This window comes from Pipistrellus kuhlii, unplaced genomic scaffold, assembly GCF_014108245.1.
Source record: "Pipistrellus kuhlii isolate mPipKuh1 unplaced genomic scaffold, mPipKuh1.p scaffold_m20_p_69, whole genome shotgun sequence".
NCBI classification, from domain to species: Eukaryota; Metazoa; Chordata; class Mammalia; order Chiroptera; family Vespertilionidae; genus Pipistrellus; species Pipistrellus kuhlii.
Window position 1 is genome coordinate 500,022 of NW_023425572.1, and position 25,483 is coordinate 525,504.

The following is a 25,483-nucleotide window of genomic DNA, read 5'->3' on the forward strand; positions in this document are numbered from 1 at the left end:
GTTAAGCTCCAGCTGGCATGGGGATTATTTTCCAGGGGAGTGCTCAGACTCAAACACAAGGACACCATCAGGAAGAGGAAAAGGAAGAAATACAGTCTAGGAACATAGGATGTGAACTATGAAATTCTTTTCCACTGAGCTGATTCAAAAGACCATCATGCCAGTGCCTAACAAATTCCACTACTGTTTTGGATTTTACTAGTGTTGTGACATTTGCCCTTGAACGTGTGAGCATTTTGCACCAAGATATCCCTTGAAGGTAGGCTTAGATTGTGCACTGTCTCCCCAGCCCCCATCTTCAGTGTGGACTCATTGGATTACTACAGTAAACTCTCAGTTTTACAGACTTCTGATTGAACTGACAAAATGTCTGGAATGTATGTCACATGTGAAAACTAACACCCTGTTAATTTTAAAATGCTTTTAACCAAGATTTGCTTATAATTAAATTAACAGGGTTTTTTTTGTTGTTGTTGTTATTAATACACTGTTATTTTAGATAAATTTCAGTGAATAGACCATATGTGGGGGAAACTTCACTGACATAGATAAATATTGTGTCATAAATAAATTGTAGTCTACATATTTCAATCAGGGAATGATCAGCACATGCTCACACTGCATTGCACGCAGTAATTGATTCTCTTGTCGCCTGGCCTGACTTGCTGCAGCAGTTTTAACCCATTGGCCGATGTCCCCAGTGCACTGAGCCACGTGCCAGCCTGTGCATTTGTTTCCTCCAGCTGACTGGTGAATGCATGCATCTACTAGACCTATTCAGTATAAACCTAAAATTACAGTAATACACATAGAAAACTTTTCTGTGAAATGGAACTTTTTATACATACTTAATTTTAATTACACAAGCATGTCTCCTTATGTAAAAACCGGTAAACTAACTAATTTGTCAATTTTTAACATATGCATTCGGAAAACCTACTTTATTATATAATGGGATTTTGGCTTCAATGGACACTCCCTCCCCCAAATTAGTCCGTTATATGGAGGTTTTGCTATAGAGGACAATTGGATGCTTAATTTTTTTGAAAATTAGACTTTGAAAGCATTAATAAGTATGTCTAAGAAAACATGTAAAAATAGACACTGCTAGTACCATACTATTTCTACTCATTAATTTTCTTTCACTAGTATCTAGAATAAATTTCCCAAATATCAAATTTTCTCAGCCATAAAAATTTTCTTTCTATCCCAAAGGATGTATACAGAAACAATGATAGTGAAAGGAATAAGTATTCTTTACTCCTTGTCTAGAATAACTTCAAATAGCCTATACGTGTCCCATCTGCAAGTCCGCTACAATCAATTCAGTAATAGCTTCATTTTAAAAGCCTATATCTCAAATCTCTAATCTTTTAAAATGAAAATGAAATCTGCTTGGAAATTTCTTGAATGACACATCTATCATTTGAAATTATTGAACATTATAGAATGTAATTTTACATGTTAGTATGAATAGCATTTTGTAAATTCAAGCTACACTAATATTACATTAGGAGCAAGACAGTTGTTCTGGAATGACTACAGACCATAATGGAAACCAGACACTAGTGCTTTAAGAAGTAATGAAACTAGCTAAAATTGAAATAATCACCCAAACCATAAAGCATTTGTAAAATTTCCCCATAAAACACGGGTAATTTTTTTTTTTCTGAAGAGAAACAATTCTTTCTTATTGTCCTAAACATCAAATGCCATCACATCATAAAAATAAAATATAGCTAGCACAAGGGTCACTCCATTTTGTTCATCCATTTATTCCTATAATACATATTCACTTTCTCCTACAATAACAAAAGCATTATACTTGTTCACTATTATTTACAATGTTGTTTAATCAACCAGGCTCAAATTGCCCCCTGGAGAGATTATTGCCAAAAGCGAATCCACTAAGCAGAGAGTCAGAAAGACCTGAGCCTAGGCAGTTTGGCTCAGTGGATAGAGTGTTGGCCTACAGACTGAATGGTCCTGGGTTCGATTCCGGTAAAGGGCACATATCTGGGTTGTGGACTGAATCCTCAGTAGGGGACATGCAGGAGACAGCCAATCAACAATTATCTCTCATCATTGATGCTTCTCTCTCTCTCCCTCCCTCCCCTTCTTCTCTGAAGTCAATAAAAATATATATATTTTTAAAAAGCTCTGGATTCTGCAACTTGCCCTGCTGTCACTGCTGCCTACACACTCTTACTTAATCCCAACACACTGCAATTGTGGTCAATTTCACAGAAACATAACTGACAACCAACATGCATTTAATACATACCTGTAATGTTCTGAATTGTGTTCCCCCAAAAGATATGCCCAAGGTATAACCCCTGGTATCTGTGACTATGACCTTACTAGAGGCCTGGTGCATGGATTCGTGCATCAGTAGGGCCCCTTGGCCTGGCCTGCACCCTTGTGCAATCTGGGAATCTTTGGGGGAATGTCAGACTGCCAGTTTCAACCCTGTCCCTACAGCCCAGGCCAAGGGACCCCTTTCCCTCTGAAATTCATCAGTCTGTTCCATGTTTCCATGCCTGTGCATTGAGAGTCTGCCGCCTGGTGGTCAGTGCACATTATAGCTACCGGTCAAATGGCTTAGGCTTTTATGTATATACCCTGTTTCCCCGAAAATAAGACAGTGTCTTATATTAATTTTTTCTCCCAACGTTGCGCTAGGTCTTATTTTCAGGGGATGTTTTATCTTTCCATGCGCTAGGTCTTATTTTGGGGGGATGTTTTATCTTTCCATGCGCTAGGTCTTATTTTTGGGGGATGTCTTATTTTCGGGGAAACACGGGTAGATTTGGAAACAGGGTCTTTGCAAATGTGGTCAAGTTAAAATGAGTTCATACTGGAGTAGGGTGGCCCCGAATCCAGTGACTGGTGTCCTTGTAAAAAGGATATTTAGACACAGACACAGACACACACAAGGTGAAGGCCATTTGACGAACTAGAGATTAGAAGTAGAGATTAGACTGCTGCAGCCACAAGAACATTAGGAGGTGGGAAGAGGCAGGAAGGATCCTCCCTTAGGGCCTTCAGAGGGAGCTGGCACGGCCATGCCAACTCCTAAATTTGAGACTTCTGGCCTCCCTCCAGACTGTTTTGTGTGTGTGTGTGTGTGTGTGTGTGTGTGTGTGTGTGTGTTTACACCATCCAAGTTTGGGGTAATTTGTTATGGCAGCCAATACAATGCCTTTTAAATAGTGCTTTTTCTTGGCTGTTCCTTGTAAGGTTGATTAAAATCTACAATATTAGGAATGCTAAATAAAATAAAGCTAGATCAGGGAATGCTGTGAGAGGAGTTCCTTCCAATTTCATCCCTCTTATATATTTAGCTCCTGCAAAAAAAATCTAATTTTAAGAAGATTCCAGTTTTGAAAATATAAAGGTTGAGAGTGTAAAAATTGTGGTCCAGCAATTTTCATATGGAGCACACTACACAGAGCTACTCACCTCAACATGTTGACAGGTTTGAATGAGTTTAGCCAAAAGGGTCTCCAGTTCCGTGTTCCTCTTAATAAGGTTGGTGAGGTTACTCTCTAAGTTTTGCTGTTCAAAAAAGAGAGGAAGAATATTATTCTGCATACTTTTAATATTTTACTATACAACACTCATACTAGGGAAAACTGATACTTTTTTCCCCCCAGAAACCTCAATGAGATCTATGCAGTTTCAACTGTTTATAGATTCAAACTGGATTGTGAAAAGGTGCATTTAAAAGAACCCTTAAAAGATGGTCAAATTTCATTCTTTTGGTTCCTGTTTCTTGCATTAACTGAGGCATAATTAACTGAATGATTAGTTTAGGTTACTTCTAGGTTGTTAACTAGGAAGAAAGGAGATCATTGAATTTCTATTCCTTTATCTGAATCAGAAATGGAAATAATATAAAGAATATATCCCCACATCAAATCAACTACTATTGGATTAAACCCACAACCTTTTTGGTGTATGGGACGATGCCCCAGCCAACCGAGCCACACCAGCTGGACAAGGTATGCTTATTAATCTAGTGTTCATCTTATTAACAATTGTTTACATTTCAATGACCACATTTTTCATTTCCAGTAGGTTCTTTATCACATCTTCTTGTTGAATTACCTCCTGTTCATGTTCCCAGGAAGCAAATCCCTCCATAATTTCTAGAGAACTAAACATATTTATTCTTAAGCTCTTTTGAGAAGAGGCAATTCCTATTTTCCTATGTTTGCATACATTTGCCATGAATCTGATTTTATCTTGTGTCTTGCAATTTTTGTCTGACAGCTCATCTGATGTGAATTTTATTCCCTGTGCTGTGGTTTGGGGATTGACATAGCCCGACCAGGTGAGATGCCCACTCTGTTGATAGGGCTTGAGGTTGTTTTCCCAGAGGGGGCACTCCTAGAAGACACCTATGTTCCACAGAGGCACAGATGCTGGTTTGACTCAGTGTCTCACCTTCCTTCCATGAGAATTCTGTCTAGCTCTAATTCCAGAGAGGATGGAAGTTAGCCTTTGAGCCTAGAGTGGCCTCCAGGAGTACAGGGTGGCACCTGCCACGTGCAGGATACACTGCACCATGTTTCCCCTCGGGTCCTCGCTGCCCCAGCTTGTCTCTACTTCTTTTGAGCAGCCCAGCTCCAACCTCCCTTCACCATTTTGCATTTCCTTTCCCTTCTGGTTTTTAGAGACTTTCCATTTATGTGTAAGCTTGGTTATTATTCTTTAAAATCCATTTAAAGTATTTTATCTATAATTCTCACGTGTCCGGAATTCAGAGGAAGGTTTTGTGCATATTTTACCTGGACAGGAAGACCAATACATAATCTTCAATTTTGGCTTTGAAACACTCAAAGAGTCTCAAATATAAATATTTTAAGGGAGGAAAAAAAATGATTGTTTCTCAGTTAAAGGATGAGATATAAAAAAAAAAACTGGAGAATGAACCAGACACAGTAATTTAGGTGCAACTTAATGATTTCATGTTTGCATCATCAACAACAAAACAACAACATAAAATCTGGCTTTCAAAGCTCTTACTAATAATAACAACAAAAGCCAATGTTTTCCTACTATTTGGATTAAATGAATTACAACCACTAGTCACTTTATGGTCAGAGACTAGAGCATAATTTTGAGGCATTCCATTATTCAATGTCCTTTGTTTAAATATGACTACTTTATGGTATATTTGTCAACTTCTTTTGGTATGTCAATCTTAGGGAATCATTTTACTTTTCTTTTTGGCTGACCCTTCAGAGCAGGAAATTTCTAGGGAAACACATCATCTAACTGTTTACAGTTCAGTTGTCATAGGTATGACTTTTCTAAAGCTAGTCAGCAAGAGAGCCAAATAAATATAGTCTAACACATTTCTGTTTTAGAAACATCTGCTTGCTTCCCCCTCCCTTGATTAAGTATACATCATGTATAAAATCTGTTTTTAATCAACTAATATATAGACGAAAGCCTGTGGTTTAAACATATTGACCTATCTAGATCCTTGGGGGTTATTCAAATTTAAATAGTACAAGTGTTACTGAAGTCCGCAAAGAATTACCAAGTCAGTTAGAAGTATAATAAAGGGAAATGAAGCTGGGAGGGAGACTGTTTCCAAGAAATACCAAAGGGACTGACAACACTTTTGATGAGAGCCTGGGTAATGGGAAGGTAACAAAATCCAGTCCTCAATGAACCATGCATCCACAAGCTTCCACTATAGGGACTTCTGTGGAGTTTTCTAGAATTTAGCTGTATCACTAACATCCTGTGTGGTGGTCAGCAGGTCCTATAACCTCTTGATTTTGACTGTGCTTTGGCAAGAGAGAGATAATACATTTTGGCAGAAGAGCCTTGGGACTAAGTGGATATAAGTATCTATTTCCCTATGGATGTCTAAGGAGTTCTACAGAATCCCCTCCCCCTAATAGTTTGAGTTTCCTGTTCTCACTTTGAGAACATCACTATATTTACATCTCCTTATGGAGATGAGCTTGTTAAAATCTAAGGATTCATGCATGAGTGACCACCCATGTGGAGTGAGGAGACTGGAGTTATCATCCCAGCTGAATTATCCTGGACAAGTGACTCTTGGGTTTTGTTTTCTCATCCATAATGTATGAATAATGATAAACCTAACTCTCTGTGCTATTGGTAAGATCAGAGAAAATGAAGACACACACCACAGGACTATACAAACGTTTGTTGAAAACATGGATAAAACATTCAGTTTGGTATCAGAATCAGACACTTTAGGGCCCAACCGGATGCCTTAGGCCGCTTGTTGGCAAACTGCGGCGCGAGAGCCACATGTGGCTCTTTGGCCTCTTGAGTGTGGCTCTTCCACAAAATACCATGGTCTGGATGAGTCTATTTTGAAGAAGTAGCGTTAGAAGAAGTTTAAAAAATTTGGCTTTCAAAAGAAATTTCAGTCGTTGTACTGTTGATATTTGGCTCTGGTGACTAATGAGTTTGCAGACCACTGCCTTAGGTAGTCACTGATCTAAAGCTGACTTGTAACTCTTGGCAGCAAACAACTGTTCCTTTCAGCTCTAGGGCTTTATCTGGCCCCAGGCAGGGCAGGCGGGGATGCTGGAGAGGGAACAAGGGGAGGCTGATGCCCCTAGGAGCAGCCCTCAACCAGCAATTACTGGCAGTTGGTGGATGAACATGGAGGTTCCTCACTTGCCAGAAGGGACTACTTTGAGTCCTGTTCTGTCAAATCTCCCAGAGAGCTCCAATGGGAGGGGCCCGGTTGCCCACAGCAACAACCTGTTCAGGAACATGCCTTCTTTCCTTCCCTTCTCCCTGACAGATGCTTCCCAGGTCACCTCCCAATTTGAATTCTGAGTCAGGGTCTCCTTCTCAGAGAACTCAACTAAAACCTTGTCGATAAGATAACCTAATCCATTATTTTAAAGTATTACTTCTTATGAGAATAGCCAAATTAATAGAAGTTTCTATTGCTTTTGAAAGTTGTTTGCAAACATAACAGATTGTTTTCTTTCCTCACCTTCCCTCTTTCTACCTTTTTTATAGACTCTAAGCCAGGTCAATAGAACTATGATGTGAGCTATAAATGCAAGTCATGTTTTTCAGTTTTCTAATAGTCATGTTAAAAAATATAAAAAGGAACAGGTAAAATTAATTTTAATAATATATTTTACCCAACTCAATATCCAAAATATTATTTCAACATATGATCAATATTTAAAAACTGAAGAGCTTTTTACATTCCTTTTTCTTTCTTTTTACCAAGTCTTATGTGTGTTTTCCTCATATAACACACCTCAGTTCCATCAGCCACATCTCAAACACTCAACTGCTTCCTGAAGCTAATGGCTACGTCCCTGGACAGCACAGCATTAGAGTCTAGAACAGGGCTCAGCAAACTTTCTCTGTAAAGGGCCAGGTAGTAAATATTTCAGGCTTTGTTGGCCATTTGCTCACTATCACAACTACTGGATTCTCCTGCTGTTTTAGTAAGAAAGCAGTTATAGGCAATATGTAAATGATTTGCAGGGTTGCATTCCAATACAACTTTATTTACAAAAACAGGTGGTAAGTGAGATTTGGCTCCTAGGCTCAGTTCCTTCCTGGGCACATGCTCTTCCTCTGAAAATCATCCTACTACCAAGGAGAGGACATAACAAAACCATAGTATGTATCCAGTACCTGCTGTATACCTATCACCGCTTAGTCCCTTCCCATTATAAATCCTCAAATATTCATTGTTGGAACAGTTAGCATGGGGAACTGAATACTCATTGGACAACCCTCCTGAAATCTGAGGTAGTAAATCAACTAACTAGTTAGCTCATTTAACAACTACTATAGATTGTTACAATATTGCCTTCTACCCCTGCGGGCTTTTCTCATTGGTAGCACTGAGTCTGAACCCACGAAAAGGGCTTGATAGTTTAGAAGCATTCCAAATACTATGTAACTCCTTCAGAACACAAGATTTCTGGGAAGGCAAATATCATACTGTTTAACAGGTTTTTATAAACAGGGCTATATATTAATAGGTAGTCTTGCAATGGTCATTGATCCAAACTCTATCTAGAACCAAAGTCACATTGCTCCTAGCCTTAATTTACTAATTTAGTATCTCCCCACCACACACATACACACACACACACATACACACACACACACACACACACACACACACACACACACACAAAGTCTTACTCTGCAAAGGAAAAGAATGTGCTAAGGCTACTTGTTAGCTGGATGAGGCTTTTATAAGTGTGTAGCTATTTGATGGAATTCAACATGCCCCTCCCACCACCATCATTAAAGAAGAGGAATATAAATAATTCAAGATCATCAAAGGTGCAAGGAGGCAGATTCGATTTCTTACTATTGAGCAAAAGACTGGGTAAAAGTCAAATTTGTGAAAGACAAAGTTGTAAAACATGTGTTTCTTAAGACCGAGGCTCTCCAGTATACAGTACTTTATGCAGAAAGGATGATTAACTTGTCCTATAATGTTTGTTCTTAATGCCTACACTTCTAATGCATTTTCATACTCAACCTCCTGTAAAGTTGATCTGAGTTGATAATTTAACAATCCGTGGGAGGACCAGTCTCAATACAAGCCTTTAGGCATGGATGTGGACACCAGCTGAGAATAGTAAATCGAACTTAACAGATGAGCTTTGTACTTCTACACACACTGATACCCAATCAAACAGTAAGGTAAGCAGACAAAAATACCCCTAATTTTAGCCTGTGGGGACCTGTACCTAAGAGTCAAGTTGCAGGGAATTAATGACTTGTCATTGAGCACTACTATTAAAATGTATGCCTGAAACAGGAGATTTCAGTAATTCCTTTCGGGTTTGTCCAGGCCTTAAAGAATGTTTGCCCTTATTCCGAAGTCAATGCTTCAGAATGTCTTTAAAGTATAATATTAAGTCTGGATACCTTTCAAGGCAAACACAGATCTGGCTTGTTTCATTCCATCATATTCATGGCGACATTCAGGAACTGTGTTTGTAGCCCTGACACCCAACACCGCCGCCCCAGCACAATCAGGATATGAACACGTTGAGTGCCACAAGCCATATATTTCCTTCTGAGAAACTTGAATCACAACCCTTAATATGAAAACACACCCGTATTAACACATGCCACCTGCATGAAAGCATAAATTCTTTATATGTAACTAAACTCTTAAGATGTTTTAATTACATTGCGGGAGTTTAAGGCTATCTTCAGGTTCAACTCATGACAGACCACAAATACGTTTGATTTATGTCGGTTTTATTTCTTAATGCCTTTTTTCATTGGTTATGATACTTAACATTTCCAAATGCCCTAGCAAGATAGGTCGCCCAGGGAACTTCAAAACATAATAAAAACCCAATCTGCATACAAATTTAAGTCTAGTGTTCCATGGACTACAATTTAAAGCCATTTTGATATGTGATAGCATATTTACCTTGTCAGGTTTTATTTGATATTTCTATATTAACTCCACAGACTCTGCTCCATAGGTTTATAAGTTCTATCATTGGGAGTTTAGTGTTTATTGTTCTGATCTGGTAGTCAATAATAGACAGAGAATAATTTTTAAATACCATTTATGGTCTAGAAGAGCTTTCAAATTTTAAGGAAGATAAATAAAATCTTAGTAATGTCCATTTATTTATAATTTTAGCGGCTCCAATGACAATGACGAACTTACAGGTGTTAGAGATGTGAATGGCCTTTTCTGTTCACTCCCCACCCCCAGCCTGATTTCTGCTTGTAATAAGAGAGCGAGCAACTGGCCAATAGACACATTTGTTGGTTTTGAGAATCAATACTGAGTAAAGGAAGCTGAACTCCTAAGAACCTTTGAAAATATCTGACTTAAAAATAATGATCTCCACTGCAAAGTTTATGCCTGTCGATGAACGTTTCCGGGAAAATGACTCTCACTTCTATCAACTGAATATATAGGAAGCATTTCCTGAGATTAGAGCGGAGGTGGAAGAGCCATGAAGGCCCAACGTGGCAGCTCCCCCACTGCCTTTCTCTGCTCGTTCCGCCCCTGTTCGGGTTCTGGAATCCTGCTCAACACAGCACTCTGGGCTGCAGCAGTATATTCACAGGGCCAACTCAAGAGACACGACCGATTTGTCAGTCTACAATTAGATGGTGAAAGGATTATAAAAATATTGGGAACCAGACTAATAGAAATTTATTTTTTCTCAAATGAAAGATTCCAAGTTGGGGAAAAATTATAATTTCCTAAACAAGGGGCCTGCAAACTACAGCCTGCAGGCCAAATCCTGTCCACCTGCCTATTTCTGTCTGGCTAGCCAGTTAAAAACATTTTTATATGATTTTTTTTAACCAAAAGAAGGATAAAATTTTGTGACTCGTGTAAGGTATCTGCAATGCAAATTTCGGTGTCCATGAAACTTTATAGGAACACAGACACTCCCATGTGTTTATGGGCTGTCAGCTGCTGCTTCTGGGCTGTAATGACAAGAGTTGAGTACCAGCCCTTACGATAAAAGTGATGTCACCTTGAAAAAATAATCCAAACACTTTTTATTAATTAGTACAGAATATTTTCTTTGTTGGTCCAAGCCCTTTAAACATTTTAATATAACTCAACTCACTTAATATTTTCAACCCATGCTATGACAGTTTGGTAATATGCCTAAAATTTCAATCATTCAGGTACTCAAAATTCAAAAGAATATTCTTGTGTATCTCTTTTTGTTGGCTATCGCAATAAGTTTTAACTCGTAAAAGAAAAAAATAGCATTAATCGTGGGAAAAATATAAGATCTGAATAAATTCCTCTGTCAACATGTGGTCAGGAAAGCAGAAGATTCAGACTGGGAAGGAGTAAGAAAGGCTCTTAGGTTGGACGGCGGTTGCTTTAGCAAGAGTGAGTAAAGAAGGCATAGTGCAAGGATTAGTTAGTTCTTTCCATTCTGCCAATAAGTATAAAGTGTTGGGTTTATAAGTGCACACCAAGTGTGGAATTACTCATTGATTGCTGTTTCCATCAATTTTATTTTCCTTTGTTCTTAATTATAAAATACACCTCAAAGGGGGCTTAGAACACTAGATAATTAATGTCTATAAAATCCCCTGATATTGACAGATGTCATACACATTGTTTGTATATGTCACTTCAAGCTTTACTTCCTCCATCACTCAGAGATTGAATGATTTTGATCATATCCCCTTCCTTCTGTCTTAAGTAGATGATGACATTGCCAGATACTCATTAAAGAACATGTCCTGGCCTTTCTACTTAAATAGGGTTTTAGTTGATACCATCAAACATTTTTACCAGATTTCAGTGTCTCATGGTGGTTGCTTAGCCTTCAATGAATGGAAATACATTTTTGTTTTTAAGATATTGTGGGAAGACCACATTTTTTTCTAAGTCAGTACTTCAACACTCTGCAGATACTTCATGTTAGGTGAAGTTAATATACTGGATACGTTATAAACTAATATAATTGAGTCTTTGATCTAACAATTTTGCATTGGTAACTAAGATTTGCTTTGCTTCTATCGCAATATTCATCTCCTCAATTATTTAAGTATTAGAAGAATAACATTTTTGTACCAGCTGGTAAAATGATTATTAAAATTCAACACATTGTCAACTTTGCTCTTGAATTTGTGGCATTCCCAGGAAAGATTATTGCTCAGAAAGTTCATATCCCCATCTAGGTGATGCAAAAAGTATTAAAGCCACGGAAGGTTATACTCTTTGACTCAAAAAATAGATTAAGATTCTATTCCATCCAAAGTGGACCTGGTCTGTTAAGAATTTACAAAATCAATGCTATGTAAGAAAATTCCCATTTGGTACAGCCTAGAGAACCAAAGATGAATATGAAGGCATGCCATCATATTTCAGCCCTGAGTAACCATCAAAGACAGAATCTTCTTTGGGTTTTAGATGTTTGAATCTCAAATTCCTTGAATTCATTGTATCCGTTGTCCCCTGACTTAACCAGCTTTATTCAGCCATTTCCTTCTCGTGTAGTAGCACTGACACTGCCTTTGTCCAATCAATGTAATTTGGATTAAGTTGAAATTAAAGAAACATGATGTTATGGAAAGAAGGAAGCAAATGATGACCGCCCAGATGAGTGGTTACCACACGGGACTGCACACTGAGATCACCTGAGCAACCGTGTTGGTCCACACCCACTTCCCCACCAGAGTCTGAATTACTTAGACTGGGTGAGGTCCATGGATTGGGATCTTGAAAATTCCTCAGGAGATTCTAATGTGCGGCCAAGTACAAGAACTACTGCTCAAAATGGAGGAATCAGGTTGCTAAGTCATTGAATCTGTGATACAGTGAATAAAATTAGTAATTTGTTCAATTTACTAGTATTATAAGTTAAGATTTATACAGAGTAGAATGAATACTTTTGTAATGTGGTGTATGTACATAATAAGTACAGGACTAAAATTATATATAGAAGTAGCTAGAAGTGTGAATTTTAATGAATTTATGATAGGAAATCTCAGGAACTTTACAAAAGAGTGCTTAGCAATGAATATTGATTATTAATGTTAAGTAATTCAGAGGGTTTTTTTTTAATATAGGGGAATGCTATGTTATATCATTCAAGTATTCCCAATATCTAAAAAGAACTCCTGAATGGTCCCCTCAATTTATTCTCTGCAATAGTATTAGTCTCATTCAGATTTGGTTTATTGATTTTAACAATTATTATTCCCCAGAAATGTAACATATGTTTACAATTCAACAAGATTTTTTTACACGGTAAATCAAAGATTTAGGGGGGAAATTTAAGAACTCTGATGACAAAAGAATAGAATCGCTGCCTATTCAGATTCTTTTAAAAGTCAACTCAGTGGGGTGAGGGCATGTGCTGGGTGGGTAGGGGCGGCCAGGGGAAGGTCAATGGAGGGGGGAAGAGACATATGTACTATTATTTGTAATACTTTAAATAATAAAATAAAAGTCAACTCAGGCAATACAACTGCCCCAAAAAGTAGAAACTCCCCTGTACTCTAAAAGGTAAAATGCAAAGATTTGCAATGATGGAAACCACGGTAATAACATTTCATTCCTTCCACTTTGTCTATAGCATTGTTTCTGTAATGGATGGCCACCTGTCTGCTAGCAAAAATAAAAATAAAAATCTGGAGAGTTAATTGTCTAATTTGAGGTGCTGTACCAAAAATTATTAAGCCATTTCCGAGTAGGCTTGTGTATATGTGATTAAAGACAAATTAAGCGGCAATGTATTTCGGAAATGAACTAATTCTCATTTCCCTGGAATATATTTTAGTTTACACATACCATATTTTGCGAAAGAGGAAGCCGAAGAATAAATGTGGCTTAGAAAACAAAACAAAACTTAAGCCATTTGGTTTTAACCCAGTAGGAGAAAACTATCCAATATTCAAAGAACTGGGAGGAGACCTGCCAGTTTTAACAATTATGAATTGTAACATCCCCTCCTGTCCTGTCGTAGAGTCTAGAGTGGAGACCAGTAGCATGGCCAGCAGCAGCCTCCTGGAGAGCTGGTTGGAAAGGCACATTCTTGGGCCGCACCCCAGACATGCTGAATCAGAAACTGTAGAGGTGCGGCCCAGCAACCTGTAATTGAGTAAGCCCTCCAGGCAACTCTGAAGTGCTGAAGTTTGAGAACCACTTATTGGAATGTTGTAACATTCTTCAGTGGGGAGGGGGCATTACAATTTTGAAAAAGGGGAGGAGCTGGGGAGGCTGGGAAGTGATCCCTGTACTGCTCTTTGCATCTCCCCTTTCCCATGGACACCTTTGGTCCAATGACTCAGTCTTTGTCACCAGGCCCTATTCTTGGGCCTCTCCCTAGTTCCTTTAGTCTCTGTTGAGGAGTGGGACGCATAATAGAAGAGAGCGCTGGCCAAGACATAGTGGGAAACAGGCAGCACTGGAGAACTGGGGAGGTGGGAGGATGTGACCAAATGTCTCGGCAGAGGGAAGGTTTGGGAATAGATGTGCACCTCAGCCAACCATGCTTTTTACCTCATTATCATTGGCAATTCTGAATTGCTTTTTCTAATAAAAGCACAGATAGAACTCAGATGTTCAGAATGTTCCAGAAAAAAAAGTCCTGGTGAGGTTGCCCTAGTGTATACTCAATTATTTATAAATGCAGCTTTTTAAAAAATGTAAGTGGTGTTGAAAGGGGGAGAGGGCAGCCAGCCAGCAGAGGACCCACACTCATCTGTTTATGATGAAAAAGTAATGCCCCCCTCCCCCGACTAGCTGGAGTCAGTGCACCTCTTTAAGATTTGGCCTGACACAACATGTATCAAGCTGGAAGCAAAACTGTTAAGCCTTAATCTCAGGACTTTTTATGTGACTTTTGTCATTTGATTTTCAAATGTCTGTGACCTAGGTTGACCACTGTGATAGGACACTTCAGAGAGACAGAATGTTAACATGACATCAGAGACAGCTCAACAATTAACGGTGATGGAAAATCCTGTAGTGGCCTTCCATTAACCATTGTCTTTCTGCTATGCATTACTTTTACTTTGAATGAACTATTACTTATATAGCTAATAAATATATTTTCGAATCAAACACACTTACTATAATTAAAGGCAGACTTCAGCACTGAGTAATTGTGACTACAAGTGAGTTACTCATCAGAACATGTTCTTTCCACCTCCAAACAATTATGACAAAATAGTGACCTCATAGATACATATTTCCTCAGAAAACATGAATTCTTTTACAGCTTCAACCTTCTCCTCTGTCCTGATAATATTTAAATTTCCATCTTAGATCTCAACTCTGACCTAAACTTTGTCTCTCATTCCCATGTCTATACAAACTTTTAGCTTTGATGCTTCCCTTTTATTTTAAACTCAACTTTCTTTAAACTGCATCATCTGCCCCTTTGATCTTTCTTCCCCCTTTCTAATCTTTACAAAGGATATTACCACTGTCCAGGTTAGAACCACAACACTATCTTAGTCTCTGACCTCTTTTTCGTACCTTCTCCCTTAATCACTCTCTAAGGTTGTTTGGGTGTTCATTAAAAGAGCGTTGGCTTCAGCCTTCCCTTTCTTCCCTAAGTTATCACTCTAACCATCTTCTTCCATGAATTACTGGTTTTCATTCCTCTATTTTTCCCCCAGCCAATTGGGTCCATGGGTGGCCACCAAATTAACACCCAGCAAGCTTGTATAACTATAACAACACATTCTCAAAAGTCCAAAAGCTATTCATTCTTAAAGCATCAAGTTCAAATGCCCGAGTTGGCATTCAAAGTCCTCAAAATGACAATACATCTTAGAATTTGCTCAGTAGAAGCTAGCTGTAATTATCACTACCCTGAAAAATGAACATTCAACTTCAGTTACACTGGATTCCTATCAATCAATAACTGCCATGCCAGTTGCTCCTTCAGTGTCCTCCATTGTATCTTTCAACCAACCTAGAATATTTTTAAATATATATTTTATTGAATCAGAGAGGACGGGAGAGGCAGAGGGAGATAGAAACATAAATAATGAGAGAGAATAATCAACTGGCTGCCTCCTACACAGCCCCTATGGGGGATCAAGCCCACAACCAGGGCATGTGCCCTGACTGGGAATTGAACCATGACCTCCTGGTTCATAGGTTGATGCTCAACCATTGAGCCACACTGGCTGGGCAACCCAGAATTTTTAAAATTCCCCTACAGCATCTCGGAATCTATCAGACAGCTAGCTGTGCAAATAGAGGTACCAATAAATGCTTGCTCGATAAAAGAACATGTGAATAATATTAATGCAACTAAAGATTTTCTGTCTATAATAGAAATCACATAAAGCTTAATCTTAATTCCATTTTAAAATTGGATAGGATTAAATCACACTATTCTGAAGACGTCAATACATATTTGAAACATCAAGCCAGAGTTCACTATACTATAAAAACACTTTGATTAAATTAGTTTCAGAAATTGCTCTCCAGCCAAGGAGCTATCTACTACTCACTGGATCGGGTAATAAACTTAGATCATAGGTGCTGACAGGTGTAAGATGATTTATTGAATTGTAAGACAAGGAATTGTGAAGCATTACTAAGAAAATACACACTCTCTTCCAAAGCAACATTATTTTACTTAACAAAAGCAATTTAGGAGGAAACTGTACTATTAAAATAGCAAATGCTCCCCATATATCTCTAATTCTATATATTAAAAATAATCCAGGAATGAAATCATTAGATCGTGTTACTGGCTCTAGATCAGACAGATGACTTAATAATGATCCATCTCCCTAAAATAAAGCTTTTCTCTGTCTGGTAATAATCAGAGAATTTACACTACCTGTGACCTCCAATACTTCTTCAACCATATGTTAGCATTGTAATTTCTATTCTTTTATCTGATTTTTCTTTGCAATGCTATTCCATTTTACACAATGATAACTAAAGAAACTGAGCCACATACTTAACTTTCTCTTCATGATTAAACTTGAATAGTTTCCTGAATTTCAATATTTAACCAGTTTATTGAAAATTAACACTACTTGTAGCTATAGTTTCCCCCAATAACCAATTGCATTTTTAAAAAATAAAAACCATACATCTGCCTTAGCTGGTTTGGCTCAGTGGATAGAGTGTCCCAGGTTTGATTCTGGTCAAGGGCACAAGGGCAGGTTGCAGGCTCGATCCCCAACAGGGGGGGGCATCCAGAAAGCAGCCTATCAATGATTCTCTCTGATTGATTTCTCTCTCTCCTCTCTCTCTCTCTCTCTCTCTCTCTCTCTCTCTCTCTCTCTCCCCCTTCTCCTTTCCCTCTGAAATCAATGAAAACATATTTAAAAAACAAAACAAAACACATGTATCTAAGGGAAACTTCATGTTGATTTAATAAAAAATAGCATCTTTGGTGCTCAGGACACAAAGGTATTCAATGTGCCCTGAGAGGGGTTAATTATTTCACAATATATATGTGGACCAGCTTGAAACCAATCAGAAAGATATGTTTTGTTTTGTCAAGATGGATTGATATTGCTGGAAAATTTGATACTCCTGCTCTTGGGTCTCTAGCTTCCAAAGAGTCGTCTTAGACAAAATCTTAGGTCTGGAAAAGGGAGCCCCTTAACAGCCCACTCAAAGATGGTATGCCAAAGAGTTTGATTCTGGCTACAACCAGCCCCCAGGGTCAGACGGAGGCTGAAAGAGAGTGGGAAGGTGGGTTCCTGGCTCCTTGTGAAATCCAGATCCATTTATATGAATCCTAAGGACTGTCTAGTTCCTGAGACTTTCCAGAAGAAATCAGGGCCAGCAGTTATCAGACACCACAACACTAGAAGTGGCTCTACCACACACACCCCTACCATATAGATGACAGATAGGGTGACTGGGCCTCTGTTCCCCACCGCTGTGCATGTGCTTTAGTAGAGGGGAATGGAAGCTCAGGTAAGAGGCAGACCTCTGTATTCTGCTTAAAGAACTTTAGAGGAGGCCCAATTAGAGGGCCTTTGGAAGGTTCTAAGATCTGGAAAATTTCCAACTTCTTCCTAGCACCACGTACTTATGAAATCAGTTCAAAGAGTTTTGCCCATGACCTTAATCTGGTCCTGGGCTGTTAGTATCCTACACAAATGATTCTAACTGTCATCTGCAGAGTGATCTGCAGTTCATCCAAAGAGATTCAGAGCTAAACTAGCTCAATTGCAGAGCCGGATTCATTGCTTTAGAGCTGTGGTTGGTAAACTGCGCTTTGCTAGCCACATGCGACTCTTTGGCCCCTTGAGTGTGGCTCTTCCACAAAATACCACAGTCTGTGCGAGTGTATTTTGAAGAAGTGGTGTTAGGAGAAGTTTAAGTTTAAAAAATTTGGCTCTCAAAGGAAATTTCAATTGTTGTACTGTTGATATTTGGCTCTGTTGACGAATGAGTTTGCCGACCACTGCTTTAGAGTACGAGAATCAGTTTGTCCTTGATCATCTGAGACCAGTATCCCATCATTGGAGTCATAGATCATGCAGATCTATTATCCCAACTTAGATGGTTCCATTCAAGTTGAATATATGGTGTGGGTAATGAGGACTCCACCCAAATATGGTGGACATTAAATCAACCAGGGCCCATGTTCCTTAGTAACATATACTAAGACTCTCCCTGCCTCTTCTTATAGTTAGAGGACTTCAGGTAGAAAAGATTCATGAACCCCCTTAGAAGGAAAACATCATTAGGAAAGAACTCCTGTCTCTCTCTTCCTTCATTGGACTCAAATGCCATGCTTGCTGCATAGTAGATTCTCAACAAATATCTGCTAAAGTACGGGTGATGGGTGAATGAGCAATTGGGTGGATGGGAGGATGAATGGTTGGATGGATGGATGGATGATGGATGGATGGATGGATGGATGGATGGATGGATGGAAGGAAGGGGAGGTGAATTAGGGCTCCTACAGAATTTGGAAAAAATAATTTGATAATTTCACCCCAAATCCGGAGAATGAATTTAGGGGGTGCAGAATGTTCTCTGATTATAGAACTATGCTGGTGCTGCCTAGGAGTTGAAAGTTTTTGCAGCACTCTTAAATGGGCACTTCTAATTCTATTAATAGCTTTCTAGAAAGATCTAATTACTTGGCATTTTGATGTTCTATGGGAAAATATCAAAGTCAATAGATAGGCCTATTTGTCTCTACCTCTGCCCCAATCCCTAAATCTCTCCTGTACATGAGCTGAAAATGCAGGCCTCACTCTCAGGGCTACCTCTTCTATTCTTCACCTAAGAAGTTGTCACACGTTAGCAGATGAATTTAGTAGACACTTGTTTATGGATTATAGACAAACAGAAAAGAGTAAGTTTAGGTGCTAAGAGGTTTTCCCTCTAGTAATTTACAGCTGGTTATTATAACTTGTCAATATTTGAAATCACTAACTTTAAATTTTGAATCAGAAGAAAATATTCTGTGGTGTACTCTCAACCAGATTATGTGTGTGTCATCCCTTTTGATAACCAATTACATGCATCAAGATAAAAAGAAAAACAGGAAGAAGTTGTTAATTGACAAGCAATTTCTTCCCTAAAGTTCTAAAATACAATAAGTATTTAAATGTAAGGACACTAAACTAGTTTATCTGCCTTTTGTACTATAACCAAGTATCTCCTAAACAGAGAAGCCTAAAATTTATAGTTTAGTGTCTGCTTTGATAGGTATCCTAGAAATGTTATTTTAAAAATGGCAAAAATGAGTTCAAGTCACAAAATAAAAATCCCAAACATGTATTTTCTGAGCACAGGTAGAGTAGATGAAGAGTCGGATAGAGGAATTTGGGAGGTGGGTGGAAGGTGGGAGCTTTAAAGGAGAAACACCTTACTTCGAATACTTCTGAAACCCTCCAAAGCTAGGTACTTTCACTTGATTTTCCAAGCCTAAATAGACTCCCCTGGATTGTGGCTCATTTATTTCCAGGCACCATTTTACCACTTGGCTTAACAGTCCAATTTATCAGGGGAGTTTTATCACCACTAATAGAACCTAGTGTGGACAATGTTCTTATGACATAGAATGGAATTTGGCAAAACTCAATGCCCATTTAAAATAGTTAACAAACTTCTGAATCATATAAATTAAATCCTTCATAGAATTTTCACCTAAATTAAACATTACAAATGTACAGCTGGAAGGCATGTTTAAAAAAAAACCTCAACTGTATACATTACAACCATTAATGTGTTTTGCAGATTTTTTTAAAGGCTGGGATGAATCCAAATTGACCATGTGTATGCTGTCTTTGGCAATCATATGGTTTTCCAAAACAATTATAAAAATAAAAGAAACATTTGGTCATTGCTACTATATATGCAATGTCTCCCTAGGGTACTTTGTGCGATTGGAATAAATGCTTGAGACCTTTAAATATCTTGTAGCTCGTTATTTACCAATGTCTGCCAATTGTAAGAAATGAAAAAGTCATGATGAGGGCTGGGGTGGGAACTTAAGAATTATGTAATTAATGTGGTGAATAACATCAGAAAAAGTGTCTAAACAAAAAGTTGAAGAATAAAAGGATTGAATTTGAACCTTTGCTGCGATAAAAATTTTCTTTTCTTCAACTATTGATATTATGAGTTTTTAATGAGAAGCAAAAGTTTAAAAAATGGCCATAGATTAAATATAGCAGCCAGGTCTACCGAATAGTAACCTCCTTAATTATAAAGATATCAGTGTGCTAATCTTAGTGTCTCCCTATCTGAACATTGAAAGTCAACAAATGTTTGAATGGCATTAGAATATAAATAGACATTGGTGGTGGGAATACTGAAGTACTTCATTCCGTTCTACTTCAAAACGTTTCAAAGCTACTCCAACCATGTCACATACCATCATAATCACATCTGAGTTTACTTTTCTTTCATATTAAAAAAAAAAGAATGTGTAGTGCAATTTAACTCCATTTCATTAAGTGGAAGTATCAGTTTGACTACCATGTACCAAACATAAAAATTTTCCCTATATGACACATTCACTGGTATATAAATATTCACCATCCTACCCACACAACAGAGCCTGCATACTTCTAATCTATTTTGAAGTGTGTTAAGTACTTGTCAGCATAGACAGATCAAATATTGACCATGAGATAAACTCAACATCTTTGACAACATTCATTTTCACATCCACACAAACTCAACATTGGGAGCATGCATGCATTCTCATATCATCATTGGTTCTAAATTCTCCATGAGTTACTCTTGAGTTTATCTGATTTGAAAGTATTTGGCCATTTTCCTATCCCAGCTGGAAAGGTGAATTAGGATGAGGTAACAAGTCATTTGTTTAGAACTGGAGAAGGCGATTCATTTTGTACACAGCCCTCTTCACACAATAGGGATTATGGTAGTAACAAAAATAGCAGTAGTATACTAGTAGTAGCAGCCATAATAGCAGCATAATAGAATTACTCCAATAGCAGTAATAATAATAGCACTCCCTATTAGTGAACGTAATACTACATGCCAAGAATTTTGCATAGTTTCTCTCTCATCTTCTTAATAATGCTATAAGGAATGTGTTCTTACCCTAATCTTTTCTGATGGAGAAACATACTCAAGCTCACTTTCCCAAGTTCACACAGCGGGTGAATGCTGGAGCATGACCTCCAAGCATAGTTCTATTTGATTCCAAAGCCTGTTTCCCCCATACCATCTGACTTCTGGAATAGATGCATGTTTTGATTCTTATGGCATTGTTCTCTAAAATGTCAATTACTTTCATTCATTTGGTTTGCTCCTTTGTAGCATCTCTAGAGAATTCCTCTTATGAGTACAACATATTGTACTGGTTTTACAAACAGATGCCCAAGAGAGTCAATGCTTCAAAGAGATGGTTGGTTGGAATTTACAAGGTTACAGTTCAGGGAGAAAAGGAAATAAGGAATATTCTTCATCTAAGTGACACTGGTTAGAACATAGAGTCTTCGAAACCTCAGTCAACACTTAACTGTACCACAGGGAAGAAACTCTTCTGGGAAGAGACATGCTTGGGACTGCTTGCCAGGACTTAATTAAAAGACTTTAATTCAAAAAATGCTTTGCTACCATGAATTGAAATACTTATTAGAAAACTTATTAGAAGAAGGGAAATATTGCTTCATTTTAATGTTCAATTCACTTGAAATAAAACCAATTCTAGGCCAATGGTCTACTTTAGAGTTTAATAAACAATAATAGGACTGAATCCAACTTGGGGGTAGAAATATATATAGTATTCCCTATCATTATCTCTGAATACCACAGTTTTCTCCCAAACTGTTAAGGGTTAATTCTTATTTAGATTGCTATCAATTATTGGGTTATCTGTTTACCCTGATGAAGGTTTGAATCAAATTCGTAAGGAAAGGATAATGGACTAACTCAGAACAGGTGAAAATGGCGCTATCCTAAAGAGTAAAAATTCAACATAATTATAAACTCGACTTTGTAAAATACAGGCTATCCTTTCAAAGATGACATATTAGATGAGTACATATGTACACCTTGACTTACTTCAGGATTTTAACAAGAAAATTATCTGGACATAAGTGTAACCCAAGGTAGAGAATATTATGGAAAGATTCAGCCCCCCTTTCTTTAAAAAAAGGTAGCATCTTGAGCCCAGATAAATGAGACTTTCAACATGTAGTAGGCTATCATGATACCAGCTGACTAACTCTGAAGGTACTTTTGGGAGCCTGTGTCTTGTGTCTTACATGACTGAAATAAGATAAAATCTTGTTCTTTTCTCTTTGCTCAGTCCCTCAGTGCATCCATTGATCCTTTAGCCTGCAAAGGGATGAAAGTCACACCAATATTCAGGCCACAAAGGAAAAGGGGGAAAGGGCCCTGGTAAACATCTTCCCAAATAGGACGTGTGCCCGTGGTGACAAGATGATTATTTCTGGATGAAGGAGGAGGGGAGGAGAGGAGAAATAAGGAAAAGAAACACATCTGAAATAATGCCAGTTTATTGCACTCAAACAATGCTGAGTTTGTTTTGTTTGGTTGTTTTTTTAAAAAAAAACTTTTGTTTACCGGCATATAGTAGTCAGTGATTCTGTTCCTTAGTTTTTCTTTATTTTATTTTCTTTGGTTCTGTTTGGCAGAATTGGCTGCTGGAGTAAATAAATAAAATAAATAAATAAATAAATAAATAAATAAATACTGGAATAAGCTTAAGGTTTAGATATCCAGAGCTTAAAAAAAAATACTGAATATTGACAATGTATTTTAAATGGAACTCCCAAAGAATAGTATGCCCTACACCATAAGACAAATAACCACACCCATGAAGTGTCCTCTGTCCTGCCATGACGTTTGGGACATACCTGAAATATTCTGGCAATACACCCACTGCTTGCTGTCTTTTATTGCATGGAATTTATCACTTAGGAAAAAAATTTAAACAACCCCCGAAACAAAACAATATTAAGCAACAGTAAAATGAAGAATAATTGCCTCATATTTGAAAAAACAACAACAACACATGTTCTGAAATGTTTTGCTTTTCTTTAATGAAAATCATTAAATTTGAGCAATTTAGAAATCATCATTCAAGGGTTTGGTGGCATTTAATGACCATGCTCTGTTTTGTTTATTGCTGTTTTTTCAGTAATAGGGTGAAATAAACCCACGTTTTACAACATTTTCTATGCCTATTCTCCATCCTACAAAGACAACCTCACTGGCAGAACTTACCTGGATAAAGATCAGTTCAACCTTAGCAGTTCTTTTATCGCCTACCACTCCCTTGTCAGAAAAAAACATTTGGTATTAACTCATATCACTCATCTTCTAGAACACTCCTTTGGAAAACTGTTATTTCCTAAAATCACTTAGGGCTATATAACTCTCAACAGCACTGGAAAAATGACTCTTCCCCTGAGCCTCAAGAATCAAAGATTAAGACAGCAGTCAAGTTTTACTAGGGTGGGGTAAGCAAAGTGGAGGAAGCAAACTTAGATACAGCTGTCCTCACATTCATGGGGGAAAAATTCATCCTCCAATGTGTTCCTCGTCTTGCATTTCTCCTAACTTCACCCACATCTGTAGTGAAGCCCCAGGCTGCAGTCTAGGCCACCTTTCGCCAAAGAGCAGGATAATAATCACAGCACTAGAGATACTAACTTATCACTGTTTGTTGAGGGTTTCTGGAGTACTAGACAACTTACTTATCCAGGTAAGTTCTGCCAGTGAGGTTGTCTTTGTAGGATGGAGAATAGGCATAGAAAATGTTGTAAAACGTGGGTTTATTTTACCCTATTACTGAAAAAACAGCAATAAACAAAACAGAGCATGGTCATTAAATGCCACCATTCTACTCAACCCTTTAGAAGCACAATCTATGTACTCTTCACATAAACCATGAGAGGCAGTTATTAGGACCAGTTTTATAATTTGGAAACTCGGGCTTAGAGATGTTCAGAACCTAGAAGCAGCTTATCCGAGGCAGAGACAAAACTCAAACTGAGATCTGTGGGAACAGAGTGCGGAATCTCAAAGGGGAGATGGGGAAGGGTGGGTAGGTGAGAGATAATCAACCAAAGACCTTGTATGCATATATTGCATGTATGCATAACCCATGGACACAGACAATAGGGTGCTGAAGGCCTGGGGTGGGGGAGGGGGGACTAGAGGAGGTCAATGGGGGGAAAAGAGGGAACATATGTAATACTTTCAACAATAAAGAATTATTTTAAAATAAAGAATTTTTTTTAATGTTGAAAAATTCAAAAAAAAAATCTTAGGGGCTGTAAATTGCCTCTAACCAAATATGATTCAGAAAAACTAAATGCCACGAGGGTTGCTGCACAAGGCCTCAGAGAAACCGTTCATCTCAACCAGTTTCCAGTATCTTTGAAAACTTGTAAGTCAATGACCATGAATGTCATAGAAATAGGCAAGGGGGGGGTGGGGAGAGAGACCATGATATAAGGAAAAATTATGAAAATGACCTATTGCTATTATGCATGTTATAATTAGTATGGGTAGGCCTTATAAAGTATAATCACTGTTATTTATGTGGTCAGATGGAGTATTAGACTACTTTTATCTCCTGTGTCCTCTCCATCAGGTCCCCCTCTATGCTGCTATAATCTGTGATGTCTCTATAATGTCATTGCTTATAATGTCATTCTCCAATGCCCCTTCAGTAAGCCCAGTTCAATGATGCCTGCAGGAAGGGGGGGAGCATCATGGGGAGGCAGCATAAAGTGGGGGATCCCAGAGATGAATAAAAGACACTTCTCTTGGGAGACAAATTAATTTTGTTTCACCATCTCTAGTGTCTCTCCATTCTGAGAGAGTATTGACAATGCAATTTTATCCTTGTAAATAAGACCATAATTTATTTTCAGAAGAGGAAGCACTTTTATCAAATGTATTGTTTAGGCACAACATGGAAGAGGTGAAATCACCTTCTCTGAAAAATATAGATAACTACCAAGTACAGATAAATCAATCTCCAAGGAAAATGACCAGATTCGATGGCTTTTTGACCTTCCAATAAACGTATTTCTGTGATTGCGTTTTGGAGGGTTACACAAATAGTTAATAAGAGCCAAATACAAAACTCTCCACATTCATTGTGATGTCTTCATGTCTAGAATGTTGGTCTTATCCCATAGTCACTTCCAAGGACTCCTAGGAGGCATCTTTAGCTGTCAGATACAGCATTATTCAAATCTGTTCACACTTATTCAAAAGAAATCTAAGTAAAATATCCCCTCCTCGGTCATCAGCATAATGATGAAGACTTAGAGATTTACAATTGATTTCTTCACTGCATCAAAAGAAAATCAGGTCCCGTTTTCCTTAGCAGAATGGATTTTTTTTTTCCTTCTTGCTTTAGTATTCTGATCACATCATCGTAGTTTCTGATTCTCTAGCTGAAAAATCTCTGGGGCAGAAATACTATTGATTGGTTTATAACTTTAGAATGGAGACATTGTGATGATCATTATCTTAACTTTGATAAGTGTCTGCAAAATGACG

The 25,483-nt window shown here is 37.9% G+C and overlaps 1 protein-coding gene across 4 annotated transcripts in view; it reads right to left on the bottom strand.

Annotated features, from left to right (window-relative positions):
- Window positions 1–25,483, bottom strand: part of MID1 (midline 1) — a 336,706-nt gene that overhangs the window by 63,271 nt on the left and 247,952 nt on the right. For all 4 annotated transcript variants that reach the window (XM_036420484.2, XM_036420488.2, XM_036420483.2 and 1 more), the window contains exon 3: window positions 3,463–3,558. In XM_036420484.2, the coding sequence (XP_036276377.1) occupies window positions 3,463–3,558 (96 nt within the window). The remainder of the gene's footprint in view (window positions 1–3,462; window positions 3,559–25,483) is intronic.